The 16,922-nt window shown below is 37.2% G+C and overlaps 2 protein-coding genes and 1 non-coding gene across 4 annotated transcripts in view; 1 reads left to right on the plus strand and 2 right to left on the minus strand.

Annotated features, from left to right (window-relative positions):
- LOC108738839 overlaps positions 1–2,384 on the minus strand; it is an 11,139-nt gene extending 8,755 nt beyond the window's left edge. For both annotated transcript variants that reach the window (XM_018472437.1, XM_025973493.1), the window contains exon 1: positions 2,315–2,384. In XM_018472437.1, coding sequence (XP_018327939.1) covers positions 2,315–2,360 — 46 coding nt within the window. In that variant the 5' untranslated portion in view covers positions 2,361–2,384. The remainder of the gene's footprint in view (positions 1–2,314) is intronic.
- Positions 2,385–7,255: 4,871 nt separating this feature from the next.
- LOC108738840 (protein D2-like) lies at positions 7,256–14,362 on the minus strand. Its single transcript, XM_018472439.1, has 5 exons — positions 14,070–14,362; positions 11,487–11,610; positions 11,179–11,316; positions 10,878–10,956; positions 7,256–7,486 (listed from the first exon to the last, which is right to left on the minus strand). Exons 1-5 carry the CDS (start codon positions 14,256–14,258, stop codon positions 7,345–7,347), a joined length of 672 nt encoding a protein of 223 aa, XP_018327941.1. The 5' UTR covers positions 14,259–14,362; the 3' UTR covers positions 7,256–7,344.
- A 2,027-nt stretch (positions 14,363–16,389) lies between these two features.
- Trnad-guc lies at positions 16,390–16,462 on the plus strand. The gene has a single exon. It is a non-coding gene; the product is annotated as a tRNA-Asp (tRNA).
- The last annotated feature ends 460 nt before the right edge of the window (positions 16,463–16,922 follow it).

Consider the following 16,922-nt stretch of genomic DNA (forward strand, 5'->3'; position numbering starts at 1 on the left):
ATTGCCCCCCCCCCAAAAATGATCCCCTGTACAAAATTAATTTATTTATATTATGCGTCCGCGTTTGGGTCACATAAATTAACACGTGTACTAAATTTCAACTTAATCGGTTCAGTAGAACCGGAAGCAAATTAACTGACATTCGGACAGACAGACACACGAGTGATCCTATAAAGGTTCCGTTTTTCATTCGGACGCACGGAACTCTAAAAATGAAGAAAAAACAAAAACATATAAGCAACACTGAAAAAGTACGACGTGTTTTAAGAACTGAAGAAAAAGCCATTTTTTAATTTTGCATTACGGTAAAAAAGGTACTAGACCAGGGGTCGGCAACCTATGACCCGTGGGTCACGTAGTGACCCAATAGGTAATTTCAAGTGACCCACTTTAGTTATAAATTTGCAGTATTTTGAATATCTAAGAATTGACAATTTTAATTTAGAAATGATTGATTTTAAAAGTTCAACATTATGGACGGATAAATTCAAGAAATTGTGGAACGATTTGGAAAATACAGAAGATGATTATTTTCTCATGATATCAACATGTTGGCCATCACTTCCTACTAGGTTTTTATCATTAAAAAAAATTGGCTTTGCCGTTTTGTCCACATGCGGGTCCACTTATAAATGTGAGCAAATATTTTCATAAATGAAATTTATTTTAAACAAAAACAGGAGCAGGTTAACTATTGAAAATTCAGATGCTTGTGTTCGACTTAAGACGACTATGAACCAGACTTGACTAAATTGACGTCACAAGTTCAACATCAGGGGAGTCATTGATATCGTAGAGAAAGTTTATCATCATCATCAATTCAACTATGTTTGTAATTATTTTCTTAATAAAATATATCTTATTATTTACTAAAATGCTGTTTTAATATGACGATATCTCTGACCCAAACGTCTCTTTAATACTCGCATTTTGGTTGATTTTGACCCGGGGCCAAAAAAGGTTGCCGACCCCTGGTCTAGTCTAACACATGAAATACATAAGTAGCAGCAAATACCAACTAGATGTAGATGTACACTTCCTGTTCTTGGATACTATATAAACTCGCTCATTAGGACCTTCATCGGTTTAGCCAGTGATTTATGGAAATAAATAAACGTTCTAATAAAAGTAGGAGGTAAATGTAATCAAGTCCTATTCTATCTAAATTTAGTACCTACAAAATTTTACATATAGAAAAAAGAAACATTTACAAAATATCTTGTGATTCTTGCGATGCTTTTTAGAATGGAAAAAGTGGTAGAGCTATTAATATCAAAATTAAAGTGTTTAAAATACATCGACAAAAAGACACAAAAACAGAGTATTGTATTCTCCCAATTAGATTTAAAAAATATTGTTCCTTGACGTTAACGAAAACACAAGGNAAAATGCTGTTTTAATACGAAAATATCTCTGACCCAAACGTCTCTTTAATACTCGCATTTTGGCTAATTTTGACCCGCGGCCAAAAAAGGTTGCCGACCCCTGTACTAGGCAATACATCCTTTAATCGTAAATCACGATGACAATTTCCAATGCTTTTAAATTTTTGGAGTAAAACTTTTTTATCGACGGGAGGGAGGAAATTTACTAGGGTATAAAACCGAAAAGTGTAACGTTAGGATGAGTCATGAGCCACGTGTGACTTCTAGTGGATACATCCAAAAGGAGTCATTTTAACAGGCTTCAGAAGCTAGCCGATATTCGAAAATTTCCGTTTCGACAAATTGTCAGCAGATCGCGCCAACTGTACTGTATTTTTAACAAAACTAAACCAATATTCCACATACGACCGCTGGAAATATAGTACTTTTACCGAGCGGCATGGCCTAGAGGTCTAGACCATTGCTTAGCATTCGGGATGACGCCGGTTCGATTCCGGGTCCGTCTGCCTTGGCCCACGTTTTTCTGTGGTTTCCTTGGATCACTTAGGCAAATGCTGAGGCAGTAATATTCCACAGATAATCTTTCACTCTCTTCTGTCTTCATTCGTCCGTCTCATCTTTCTCACCCGAACCACCACCCACCCATTCTCACGATTCCTGAAAACCCTACCTTCCGGCATAATCCGGAAGGACTGCCCGCCCACCAGCATTACTGGCTGGTGGGAATGAAACACCCAAAAGTTTTTTTTTTTTAGTATTTTTCTGGTGTATAGCAATTAGTTAATGCAATAGTTTAAACCAATTATTTTCAAAAACACTACTATAATATACAATCTAGAAGAGTTTCACTTCTTACGCATGTACACTACTACACGCTCGCCACTCTTTTTTTTTTAATACTATACTTAAAAGCGTCATTAAAAACTTACCAGAAATGCAAACGACTGCGAAGAAGAATAAAATGGTTTTGGACATTTTGTTGCTTAAACGTATTCTCGTATTATGATTGTCTGGAGATATTTTGATGCTTATATACTGAAAATTATTGATCTCTTGTTCCGATAAATACATTGAAAACGTGTAATTACCTATATATTAAGTTTTTTGCTCATCGTTTTTTGTGATCATAAAATTCCTAGAAAATATTTTTGAGTCAAAAAAATCCTCGCGTAATTCTCAAGTTTCTTTTATTTCCACACCCTTTTCAGTCCCCGAAGAAGATAATTTTGAGCCTTTTCTGTGTTATTCATCCCTAAAATTACATTTTCGAGTGGTTTAGAACATTTAAATTTTAAAAATATTGGACGCCATTGTTACAGATAATGGAATTTTATAATTAACAATATCAATAATCTGTAAAGAAGGTTAATTATACTTTGGTTATTAATTGATTATATTGTATGATAAAGTGTAATCCAAGTACCTATTAATTTTTTTTTTATCTTTTTGATTGAATTACTGGGAAACCCTCTATGGCGCACAAACACGTGAAAATATAAGGTGACTATGTAAAGAGAAGGAAATGCACACATATAAAAAATGGGACATTTCAGAGATAAGTCGCTCTTAGGCAGAAGAAGTCAAGGACACCTGAGACGAACGCGATGGAGCGATAATTTGCACGCTCAACAGACATCATCCATGAAGAACAGGCTCAACCTTAAGTGGAAGAAGGAAGAAGAAGAAGAAGAAGAAGAAAATTCCAAACGTTTTCGGCTAATTTGGAATTTTTAAATTTTAAAATTATTAGGTATCGTGATTACAAATAATGGAATTTTATAATTGTCATTATTCAGAAACAGCCGATTATTAGAGTTTATATCCAGGTGGCTATTGCTCCAAAGATTTTGTTGTGTATATATCTCGTTGTGTACTGAAAATTGAGAAAAGATGTTTCGTCCCGAGAGCACACATGGACCCATCAGTAACGCTGACGACGTGCTATCTGCCTTAGACATCTGGAGATCTGTGGGGTGTGTGGCGCGAACTGGCACGGGACAGGCTGGTCGCTGTAGAATTCCCTGCCCACTTTCGACGAGGGCGATGGAGGAGAGACGATACCGAAGATGTTGAGTTGGAGAGCGAGAAGGGCAAAGTTGACAAGCCGTCATGGATCTTCGAATTCTGCCATGCGAATTGTGAGAAGTTTAAGCGAGTTGCGTTTGCGGAATTAGCACTGCTTGCGTGTATCTAGCGTGGAGGATGCAGAGATAGTAGAGAAGCCGCGTTTTTTGTTCGTTGTCGAGGTTGCCAATGTAGATATCACGTTGTCTACTGAAAAGTGAGAAAAGATGTTTCGTCCTGAGAGCACGCCTGAACTCATCCATAAGACTGATGACGTGCTCTGCCTTAGATATCTGGAGACCTGTGGGTTGCGTGGCGTGAACTGGCACGATACAGGCGGGTTGCTAAAGGATTTCCTGCCCAGTTTCGACGAAGGCGTCGGAGGAGAGACGATACCGAAGATGTCGATGCGGAAAGCGAGAAGGGCAAAGTTGAGAAGCCGTCATGGATCTCCGAATTCTTCACGCTTTTCTTTGAGAGACGCGGGAGGTGTTGCCATGGTCGTCGAGTCGTCGAGACGCAATGCGAGATGCGACAAGTTTGAGCGAGTTGCGTTTGTAGGCTTAGCAGCGTTTGCGTGTACCTAGCGTGGAGGATGCGTGGATAGTAGGAAAGCCGCGTTTTTTGTTCGTTGTCGAGGTCACCAATGTAAATATCTCGTTGTCTACTGAAAAGTGAGAAAAGATGTTTCGTTCCGAGATCACATCTGGACTCATCAGTAAGTTTGACGACGTGCTATCTGTCTTAGACATTTGGAGACCTGTGGGTGTGTGGTGCGAACTGGCACGAGACAGGCGGGTTGCTACAAGATTTCCTGCCCAGTTTCGACGAAGGCGACGGAGGAGAGACGTTACCGAAGATGTCGAAGCGGGAAGCGAAAAGGGCGAAGTTCAGAAGCCGTTGTGGATCTCCGAATTCTCCACGCTCTTCTTTGAGAGACACGGGGCATGTTGTCGTGGTCGTCGAGTCGTCGAAACGTCGAGATGCAATGCGAGAAGTTTGAGCGAGTTGCGTTTGTAGGGTTAGCAACGTTTGCGTGTATCCAGCGTGGAGGATGCCGAGATGCAGGAAGCCGCTTTTTTTGTTAGTTGTCGTGGTCACCAATGTAGATATCTCGTTGTCCACTGAAAAGTGAGAAAAGATGTTTCGTCCTGAGAGCACGCCTGGACTCATCAGTAAGGTTGACGACGTGCTCTCTGCCTTAGACATCTCGAGACCTGTAGGGTGTGTGCCGCGAAGTGGCACGAGACAGGCGGGTCGCCACAGTTGTTTCAGGTTATTTGGGTATAAAATTCTGTGAGTTGGACTCGCGCACCGACCACAAACTTGTAGATATGTAAACAGTTGGTCCGACGCCGGAATTGAGTCTCGAAAACTTTTTCCGTTTCCTGATAGGCTTTAAGTTTTCCCCCTAAAATAGTCCCTATAAACGTATAATTTTGTAGCTGCCAATAAAACTAAATAGGGGTCCTAAGTTTTTAAAAAAATTAAAGGAATCCAAATTATTTAAAAACCGTGGGACTGCTATATTTACTACTTCTTATCATTATTATGGGAGACGCAACCAGACGTCTGCGATCGTCGACGGCTATACGCGCTTAGGATGCTCGAAAGAAAAACATTGTTATAAAAAATTTCACAAATCAGTATTATTTATTTATGGTATGATAACACTAAGGTCTTTATCCCATTGATAACCATTTTTGAGATGTCGTACTCATTTAGTTGCAATGGAGAAGATTTTTACCATTTTCTCCCGCTGCATGTTACTATTACTATGATCTTAAGGTTTATCTTATTAAAAGGATAGCTTACGTCATGTGGTAGAATCATAACTACATCTTCTTCTCATTTTGGGGAATGCAGTAACATATGAATTATTTATATTTATTTTAATTAATCAATTAGTAAAAATAGTATATAAAATATAATTTCCACAACTCAATCTTTGATCATCCGCTCAGGGGTTCTGCTGTGATGATAAGCTAATGTTTATTGATATTACATAAATTGCACTTGATACTGATGTTTTACGATTAGATATTTTTATGTGTGCTTTATCTACCGATTTTTTTTTGTAAATATAGGTGCGATATTTTGGTATAATAAGACCACGTGTAGACGACTTACTTTTTATCTCTTCAAATAACACGTTTTCAATTAACTTATAATGGTTTTTTTTATGTTGTAAATTTTTATGTAACGATTACTAAAAGATAGTGAATTTTGTAACATCCAGCGGGAATAAATAATAGGAATCATCTTGCTTTAAATAAGTAGGACTCGGTTATGAAGACATCGGTTAAAACGACAACTCTGACACTATAGTTTACTATAGTCCCATCATTTTACTATTTAAACAAACGCTAAATATCTTGCTAATAGCAACAATAAATTTGGATATAACGCCGCATTTTACTGGTACAAATCTTTGGCTCGTTGACGCCAAAAAATATTGTGCACCAATCGGCACTTTGTTTAGCAATTGTTTTGACGTAAAGTTACGTTCTCATTCCTAAGGTGACAATATTTTTTTATTTCAAATCCGGGACGGGAACTTGTAGCGGGGGGTAGTGAAGTTAAATAACTTAAATATGATTTTTTAATAATTTTTTTAATAAAAATTATACATTACAAATACTATTTAAGGATTTAATAAAAATCAGTATTTTTTTAAAATGACTGAGTACAAAACTTTTTATATTTTTCTGAACTATGGATCTTTTTCAGTAGGTCTTTTTTACTTTGAAGCATTGTAGCATTAATATTGAAAATAAGAACCTTTTCAAAAATTCGGGACAATCCGGGACAAATATTGCTTCTAGAAAAATCCGGGATGCAAGGTGGAAGTCCGGGACTGTCCCGGACAATCCGGGACGTATGGTCAGTTTATCATTCCCGTAGTTTTTACATTGGTGTAGAAGAGATTTTTATTATTATTGTTGATGATGAAATATTTCACCTACTTAATTAACTCATCACGAATTATCTATAAATACCAACAGCTTTACATAGCAACCAGTGGGTTCCCCTCGAGAGTTGCATCTTGGGAAGTAGCATGCGGCAATGAATGTAAAACAACATATATGGAAATAAACAAAGACCTGAATTAAAACAATACAATGCGATAAACAATTTAAACACTTAGGCGCGCCGACGCCCCAGCTGCGATTTCCCAACGCAGTCGAACTCGGTGATGTAGTTGCGTCCGATGGAGTATCCCTGATGAAGATTGTGGACTACCTGAAACAATAGCTGTTTCCCACACCTAGGCCCCAGTTAAATAACCAGGCATTCTATGCATTGGCCGTATGCATAGATCGCTCCCAATGCTTATCATTGCGTTGGCAAGCTAGAGATTTATCTGGACACCCTTGTGCCCAAAAAAAAAAGAAAACTTTTGGGTGTTTCATTCCCACCAGCCAGTATTGCTGGTGGGCGGGCAGTCCTTCCGGATTATACCGGAAGGTAGGGTTTTCAGGAATCGTGGGAATGGGTGGATGGTGGTTCGGGTGAGAATAATGAGACAGGCAAAATGAAGACAGAAGAGAGTGAAAGATTATCTGTGGAATATTACTGCTTCAGCATTTGCCTAAGTGATCCAAGGAAACAACAGAAAAGTTGAACCAAGGCTGACCGACCCGGAATCGAACCGGCGTCCTCCCGAAATGCTAAGCAATGGTCTAGAGAAGAGAGTCTAGTCAAGAGAACTTGTGCCCATATCATTGCACCTTTACCGACATTTAGGTCACTGCTGTATAATGGGTCAGCTTGTTGATTTTAAAAGAATAACTACGCAACAGTCAAAAATAGTTTATTACTTTATAATTAGGTATACATTTGTATTGATCCAAAACATGTCCGAAAACGGTTTAACAAGTCTGAAGTTTAGAATTTACTTGACACCCAACGAGGCATACACTTTATCCACATGAGAATCGTATTTGGCGACATAGAAGTTTCCTGCTATAGGTTTTCCCAATGAATAACAATATGCGAAATCTCTAACAGAAAAATTACCTCGTCCATCAGCTGATCTAGGAATAAAAAGAAATTTATTAACTTTATAAAAATGCTTGAGATGTTATACAGTTATTTTCTCTAAAAGTAAAACAGTCAAAAATTGACTACTCTTTCCAGTAAAATAAAAGTGAAAATTCACTTGTTATGAGAAACGTAGCCTCAGCTATTTTATTGCGTGACTCAAGAGTGGGTCAACCGTCGTAGATTTTAAACTCTGTTATAAGTAATAATAATGTCGATGTATTAATGAACCTAGAAAAGAAAGGTAAATGATGTTTTTCATTGGACGCTGCATGTGTATTTTCTCCACTGGTGCGTTCTTCATCACTCCTCCATCTAGAAGTGAAATTTAAAAAGTAATAAATGAAACCGTTATACAATTTTGTATTAAATAAATATGAACGTTGATATTCTTGGTCGCATATAGTGATGTTTTTGGTCTTGCAGTATTGATCTTGGTCTTGCGAAAAATGCAAGACCAAAACCGAACAAACAAGACCAAGCTTAAAACCAAGACCGAATATGTAAGACCAAAACTATCTACGCAAGACTAATTTTCTCAAAACGGGATCTACAAAAATGTTCTAGGAGTAAGTGTTCTTTGTTTCTATATTTGGATAACACATAGTTGAATTATAGAGACAAACTAAATTTTTTGTAGATTTTTTACGTCATTCAAGTACTTTGTACAATTCTTTCGCTAAAAGGTTAATTTATGCGTTGGAGGAAGAGTAGGTTCTCGAGTTTTCGTGACCTTCAGTTATTTCTCATTATTGTTTTTAAAATTCATGACAAGTTTGCATATATGACAGAAAATTGTAACACTTACAACAATTATTGTATCATTTAACACGCAAGACCAAGATCAAGACCGAGACTATATCAGCAAGACTAAGATCAAGACTAGAAGTATTTGAGCAAGACTAAGACCAAGCCTCAAATAAAACATTCTTGGTCTTGAAGTTGCTTTGGTCATCACTAATTCATCAAAACAATCAAACTCGGATTGCGATCTCCATCGTTTTAGTCTCGATAAATTACTGACCAAACCGAAGATGCTCCTAATGAACAGGTTTATTTAATATCCAAATGGAAGTACCGTATCGGCGTCTGATGAGGATTTGTTGCTACTGAATTGTTTCATCTGTTAGACAAGATCCTTACTCAACTCTCATATATACAAGACATCATCATCATCATCATCATCATCATCATCATAAGGTCGTCAGTCCTAAGACTGGTTGGACGCGTACCTCCACTCTTTCCTATCCTGAGCTAAACTTCGCATTTCCCTAAAACTAGAACAACCCACATCCTCTATCCTGAGCTAAACTTCGCATTTCCCTAAAACTAGAACAACCCACATCCTTAACTATTTGCGAACAGTAATCTAATCTAGGTCTACCTCTACCCCTCCTAACTCCTGTTTCTGCCTCTAATATGTCTCTGACTAGACCTTCATGCCTAAGAAGGTGTCCTACCAACCTGTCTCGCCTATTTTTTATTGACTTCCATAGAGTCCTCTGTTCTCCTATTCTTTTCAGTTCCTCTTCATTTCTAACCTCTTCTATCAGCGATATCCTCATCATCTGCCTATAACACCACATTTCGAACCCTTCTAACCTTTTCTTTTCCGCCGCGCCCACTGTCCATGTTTCGCACCCGTACAATGCCGTGCTCCAAACATATAGGTACCTTTAATAACCTTTTTCGAATTTCTAAATTAACCGTTCGCGAGCATAGAAGTGACTTCTTCTTATTAAAGGCGACACGATCCTGCGCTATCCTCTGCTTTATATCCCTACTACTCCTTCCATCCTGACTTATCTGACTTCCTAGGTATCTAAAATCAGCCACTCCTTCTAATTTTTCGTCTCCTATCTTTATATTCGCTCTTTCCCTACTTTTTCTTTCCTTGCATACCAGTATTTTAGTTTTACTTTTATTTATTTTCATGCAGTACTGATCTGTCAGTACCGCTTCCATTTTATTTAAAGCTATCTCTAGGTCCGCCTTGCTAGATGCTAATACTGCTATATCATCTGCAAATCTAAGCATACTAATCTTTTGCCCGTGCACATCTATCCCTACAGTTGTACTGTCTTTAATGATGTTGATGGCGTCTTCGATGTGTATAGATTAAAAAGTAGCGGTGACAGTGTGCATCCTTGTCTGACTCCCTTCCTAATATTTACTTTTCTACGTTGCATCCCTAGCTCTATCACTGCCTGTTGCTCTTTATACGAGTATACTAAGTATCACTCTTCTATCTTTGTAACTCATCCCTACATTTTTAAGTATATTTGACTTCTTGTGCCATTTAACATTGTCAAGTGCTTTCTCTAAATCTACAAATCCTGTGTACGCACTCTTTCCTTTTTCTATTGTTTTCTCTATTGTTACCTGTAAAGCTAGAATGGCCTCCCGCGTTCCTCTATTTCTACTAAATCCAAATTGATCTTCCCCTAATAGTTCTTCCGCCCTTTTTTCCATCCTCCTCTGTACAATTCTAGTTAAGATTTTTGACACATGGGAAGTTAAGCTAATTGTTCGAAATGTCTCGCACCTATCCGCGTCCCTCTTCTTAGTTAATGTTACTACTACGTTCCGTTTATAATCCTCTGGGACTTTCCCTGTTTCGTAAATGTGACTAACTAGCTTAAACATACGATCTCTAACCTCTTGTTCTGTATGTTTCAGAATTTCCCCCTGTATCCCATCTACACCTGGCACCTTATTATTCTTTAAATTTTTTAATGTTACATCGAACTCTTCTCTCATTATGGGATAACCAAGCTCATCTATTTCTACACTATCTTTCCTTCTCTAATATATCTCCTAACTCAGTGCTTGCGTATAGGTTCTCTAAATATTCTGTACACATATCTGCCTTTTCCTCATTTCTTATCAACATGACACCTGCCTCGTTACAAGACATTTAAATCAATTAATAGGAATCTTCAAATTTATCAAAAATACCAGACACGAATCGCGCTTTCGACGTTTTTTAGGTCTCATCAGAATGCCACAGGTGGTCTCGATAGATTACTGATCAAATCAAAGAAGTTTCCAAAGAGCAAGTTTATTTAATTTCCAAGCAGACGTATGAAATACTTCAGTAGTAGAAAGAGGAGACTGTCGTAAATATTAATTAAAAACTAAAAGGAAGACTCACCCCTAATTACCACAAAAAAACTTTATTTGAGCGGACACGTGTTTCGCCCACTTCATACGTGGGCGTTTATGATGATTTCTTTTATTTATGTTTATTAGTGATTTATTTTGTTCGATTGCATGAGGCCATAAGATTACGGTAGAAAAGGACAACTTTAGGAGTTGAAAGTTATAAGTGTCGTTTTACAAAAGCACATATTATTGCGCTTATATTTAAGGACAGCTACTTACGTATTGGTCAATTTCTCAACATCGCTAAAAGAATACTTCATCGGTTGCATATATACTAGAAAAATGTAACGATGAAATCCTAAAAAGAAAACTTACGTTATGATTGGCAATAAAGATTATCTGCTATATAATAAACAATAGATTGTAATTTTCGAAGCAATTACTGGTTTAGTCTGGATGAAGTTGATAATTATGTTAACGAGTTTCAGTAGATTCGACGCAGAACAGTTGTGTTCTTTTACTACTACGTATTTTATAAAAAGCGGATACTTGATATTGAATAAGGGAATGGAATTTTCACCTGTATCTTTTGGAGGGGCCGAGGGAATAAACTGGTATAATGTTAGGCCTCTACTTATGTCTCTGCCAGGGATGTTTCCAACCATCCAATGATTCCATTCCCGAAATTTTGGATTACTGCGACAAGGAGCGTCAGGATCTTTAAGAATATATTAATCAGTACCACAATATTAAGAAACGACCTAATAAATAAGCTGTAAACTTGTATAAACGAACATCTGGTTATCTATTATTGCTTTCAAGTACGTTTATGTTTTTGTTAGGTTTTAATGGTCGTTCTTGAGTTTGAGAGTTTGACACAATACTTACCAACCATAAATAAGAAATAATAACAATCTTCATCAGCTTTGTAAATAACGGATGGCTTGTCTTTTACTTCTGTTGGGGTCAACGCATTCCCTGCGATAGCGAATTTACCACTAGGAAAACACACCTAAACGAACCAAATTTTAACCATTAGAATTCAATATAAAAAGTGTCACTGAATTTAGTAATCAGTAAATATCTAACTTAAAGTAACGTTTGCTATACTTAAATTTAATGTATTCATAAATTAATTTTTTTCAATTAACTTTACCCCTTACAGATAACGTGAAATTAATGGGAATCAAACGCAGGCCCCTAGTTTTCCGCATTAGTACTATACCATCAAGCTACGAGGAGGCGACAGTAGAATTTTACTATCAACTACAGTATTTTTTCTTGTTTTCCAATGTAGTTGCTCAAAGGTTTTCAAATCAAAAATATATTAAAAACGCTATGTATACAGTTGGGGTGAGTTGGCAAGTTACTACAACTTCAGAAGTAAACGAGATAACACAATACAAAAATGTATTCGTCATTAAAACAGTGACATGAATAAAACTGTTATATTAATATATCAAGAAAATAAACGTATTGTCGAAAAAAAAAATAATAATAAATCTATTCTATTGGTACAGCCATTACGGATGAGACGGTTCACTAGAAAAGCCAGACATTTAATGATTTTTGCGTCATAAAACCATTCAACAGAAGCCACAAAAATTGACATACTTTCAGCAGCTCTACATGTACCTAACCATGTAATTGAAGGCACTGTACCCAGTAAGGAGATCACTAGATTCCTGTAAAGTAAAACCTGAATTGTCGTCATCCGTTGTTGACTTATTTGTACTCGCTTTCTTCACTACCTTTCCCATTTTCTTCTTGGGTTTAATCTTCGTCATTGGGTTCATAGCCTTCTGTCTTGTTTTCGCCTGTTTTGATTTTTTGACACCTTTTGTTTTTTCAATGCACTCCGATGATGATAAAACGGCTGCCACCTGCTTCGCTCGCTTCCTAACATTTTCAAAACCTGGAAGATGTTCCGGGTACGGGATTAAGTTTGACTAACATGATTCCTGGGATAATATTTCCATGAAATGCTTCATGGACTGTACTCGTATCTTCCCGAATCTAGCCTGCTAGTTGCTGAATGGCTCTCTCTTCCTAACCGAGCGGCATGGCCTAGAGGTTTAGACCATTGCTTAGCATTCGGGAGGATGCCGGTCCGATTCCGGGTCCGCCTGCCTTGGTCCAAGTTTTTCTGTGGTTTCTTTGGATCACCTAGGCAAATGCTGAGGCAGTAATATACCACAGATAATCTTTCATTCTCTTATGTCGTCATTTCGTCCGTCTCATCTTTCTCACCCGAACCACCACCCACCCATTCCCACGATTCCTGAAAGCAGGCTGAAGAGGGCCTTCCGCTCTACCTTCCGGCGTAGTTCGGAGGGACTGCCCGCCCACCAGCATTACTGGCTGGTGGGAATGAAACACCCACACTTTTCCTAGACGGATGATAACGTAGCATACTTTTCTGTTCTACGAGACAGATGGTACACGAACCATCTCTCTCGCAAAGTTACTGTGCCATCTCTCCCAATTTTACAGGAGAGTTGTCACAGGTAATTTTTGCTAAATACGACACAAGTCTGATAACTCCGCCAATCTGATTATAACCTTAACAGTTCCCACGACCACCTTGATCTTAAAACACCTACGAAAATTGCAAATTAATATGAAATATTTTAAATTGTTCACATGGCTCAGTTCATTGTTAAGTCCTCTTAAATTTATTTTTGTGCATAACTTACCCTTTATATGCTTTAACGCCAAAATCTTTAGCCTATGATGCAACACGTGTACACTACTGTTGTTTAACTGCAATGTTGCCGAGCTCAACTATTGTCGCAAAAACTGAAATGTTTCAACTCATCCAGTGCACTATCTCTCCCGGAATTACCCTAGGTAAATCTATCTTTTTATAATCTTAAAACACAAACGTCAACATATTTCTTTATTCATTACTATTAGCAATACTAATACCAGCGTATAGACACCCCCTCCGATTTATATTTTAATGCAAAGTCAGAGGGTAAGGCGGTGAGCCGACGTGCGAAACAAGGATTGTGGGGGCAGCGGAAAAGTAAATGTTAGAGGCATTCGAAATGTGCTGTTACCGGCGAATGATGAGGATACTGTGGATAGAGACCTAACCGGAGAGGTATGAAGAGGTATTAGAAAGAATAGGAGAACAGAGGACTCTATGGAAGTTAATAAAGAATAGGCGAGATAGGTTTATAGAACACCTTTTCTTGTCAGAGACATATTAGAGGAACAGGAGTTACGAAGAATAGAGGCAGACCTAGATTAGATTACTGTTCGCAAATAGCTAAGGACACAACCCACAAGTTGTTCTAGTTTCAGGGAGATGCGAAGATAGTTTAGGATAGAAAGGAGTGGACGTGCGTGTCCAACCAGTCTTAGGACTGACAACCAGATGATGATAATGATTTTTATAATTTCTGATTCCGCATTTTTAAAACTAACTTAACTACTCTATATGGAATATTCTCAATACTACTTTACTCTTGCAAATGCTCTTGGAACATCGCATATCACATCCGGTATGATGCAATATTTTATAAATGCCTCCTCAACCGTCATTGGCTTCGGTCTTTCCTTACAAGAAGTCTTTTCTGGACATACATAAACATCACTGTGAAGCCGTATGATACTTCGCAACGGAGTTTTCAGTTTTCTTAAATTACGAAACATTTTATGGATGTATGTAGGTAGCTTATCACTCGAGAATTTCTAAATATTTTTTTGTTGAATTTGTAAAATTACATAAATGTCAGTTAAACAATTTAACTTGTCATTTGACAGAGTTGTAGCTATATTTGTGGGTACTTGATTAATCATATATTAATGCCGCGCGGAGTGTCTTAAACTCATGTCTTGATACCATTTAAAAATAAAAAGGAGCATGCTGATAAGGACATTTGGCTCAGGCTATGATTTACAATAAGTATGATTTTAAAGGTGAACTGGGTACATGTAAACATGTATAGCAAAGTCGACTATTCGGCCACTTTCGTAATCGGCGACTATTCGGTAAAGCTCGCCGATTATCCGGCATCTTATACTTCATTTAATTTCTCTAGCGATATGCCCCTTCCAATGTCTTGGATGCGCACTGGCAAATTCGTAGGTAGGGAGAAAAAAGCTCAAAATACTCTCGACTATTGTTCACCGACATATGCTTTTTCCTACAGTATCTGTCAAAAGTTTTGTTCAATCATGAATAGTAGTGCGAGTCGAAAACAAGCGTTAAAGCCTTTAATATGTCTTCAAATATAAATAAACATCTCGTTGATATTTTCAGCAGTAAATGGTACCAATAACAGCACATTTGAGTAATACAATTGTAGTGGATAAAATGGTCAATTTTTCCGTGCAGTACTGTACGGATTATACGCTCCTCACCGGTTAAGAGTTTGGCCGAGAGTTGTCTCCTTCCTTTTCTGGCCCAGTGCTGTTCTTTTCTACTTTGCGCCAGTTAAACTGAAGGTCACATCGCTACAGAAAGTAAACGAAGTATACTTTGTGTGTAGTTCTCAATACAATGTATGCATGAGGAATTAAACAAATTAAAAACTTTGATTGCTAATTAACATTATTATTTTCAAATCAGTCTTACACATATCGTCTTATCTTCATCAATAAACATTGACAAATATATTCTTCTTATTTAAATAAAAGAGTAGGAATTTGTGTTATTAACAGACTTGCATTTGCGACTGGAAGGAATAGCCTGTGATCGAGCATTTGATCATAGAACCTAACTGAGGTATTAAGGTTGGGTGTCTGTATTTGATATTGTTGTTTATACTTGTAGTATTTGCTGTTTTACCCTGCCGACCACGAGAATAATTATTTGGCACTGCTTACACTTGACTTTACAAGAATCATTGTCCAATTGGTAAAAACAAGTCCATACGCGAAACTGTCTTTTTGACATGATTAAATTTTAATTGAGCTCTATCACTTTAATGAATAAGATCACTATTATTTTTTTACTTTTACTTCGCTCAAATAAGCTGTAAACGAAGCATCATAGATATTGCCGAATATCCCTGAAAGAGTGATTGGATTGGCCGACTAATCGGCCGATTAGTTGACCTCTTCAGAACCAACTAATCTGCAGGTCGGCAAAGTTTAGTATAATATTTATCCAACGCAATGGAACTAATGAGTCAGCTAGTTGATTCTAAAAGAATACCACGCAACAGTCAAAAATAGTTTATTACTTTATAGTTAGGTATACATTTGTATTTATCCAAAACATGTCAAAAAACGGCTTAACAAGTTTGAAGTTTAGAATTTACTTGAGACCCAACGAGGCATACACTTTATCCACATGAGAATCGTATTTGGCGACATAGAAGTTTCCTGCTATAGGTTTTCCCAATGAATAACAATATGCGAAATTTCTAACAGAAAAATTACCTCGTCCATAAGATGATCTAAGGATAACAAAAATTTTATTAACTTTATAAAAATGATTGGGCTGATACACAATTATTTTCTCTAAAAGTAAAACAGTGAACAACTGACTATTGTTTCCAGTAAAATAATAGTGAAAATTCACTTGTTATTAGAAACGTAGGCCCAGCTATTTTATTGCGTTGCTCAAGAGTAGATCAACCGTCGTACATTTTAAACTCGGTAATCAGTAATATTCATTTGATATCATTTTTTCGATTTTTTATTTACGCACTACAAACTACCTCAAATTAATGAGGGAAAACTTGTTGCTGTTCGGGAATCGAACCCGGCACCGGGAGTTAATAAAAATCGACGGATCGTAACCTTGTAGGTCGATTAGTCGTGGTTGCTGTTATCACCTCTCGTAGTTTAGTGGTCAGAACATTGGTGCGTCGAGCCAAAGGTCCCGGGTTCGATTCCCGGCGGGGGTGTGACAACAACAACAATTTTTCCCTCATTAATTCGAGGTAATTTGTAGTGGGTAAATAAAAAATTGAACAAATGATTTCAAATTAATATTGCATACTAATCCACTATTAAGTAACTAACAATGTCATAGGTAATAAGTAATATCGTAATATCGATGTATTAATGGACACCAAGGAACGATCGGAGGCTGAATGTTTATTTTTTCCATTGGTGCGTTCGTCATCACCCCTCCATCGGGATATGAAATTTAAAAATCATAAATAAAACCGTTACACAATTTTGTTTTAAATAAATAAGAACGTTTATGTTCTTGGTTAGATATAGTGATGACTTTGGACTATAGTATTGATCTTGGTCTTGCGAAAAATACGAGATCAAGACCGAATATGTATGACCAAAACTATTTACGCAAGACTAAACGAAAAATGATTACTTCCGGTGAGTTAAACTATTTAAAGCAAC

This window comes from Agrilus planipennis, unplaced genomic scaffold, assembly GCF_000699045.2.
Source record: "Agrilus planipennis isolate EAB-ADULT unplaced genomic scaffold, Apla_2.0 scaffold150, whole genome shotgun sequence".
Lineage (NCBI taxonomy): Eukaryota > Metazoa > Arthropoda > Insecta > Coleoptera > Buprestidae > Agrilus > Agrilus planipennis.

What these genes read in the sequence shown, in the direction of transcription:
- LOC108738840 (XM_018472439.1), bottom strand. Translation starts at nt 14,258, where the DNA reads ATGTTTCGTAATTTAAGAAAACTGAAAACTCCGTTGCGAAGTATCATA. An exon ending in TTATTTCTTATTTATGGTTG is followed by an intron (nt 11,317 to 11,486) that starts GTAAGTATTGTG and finishes ATATTCTTAAAG; the next exon opens with ATCCTGACGCTCCTTGTCGC. An exon ending in GTTGAGAAATTGACCAATAC is followed by an intron (nt 7,487 to 10,877) that starts GTAAGTAGCTGT and finishes TTTTATTCCTAG; the next exon opens with ATCAGCTGATGGACGAGGTA.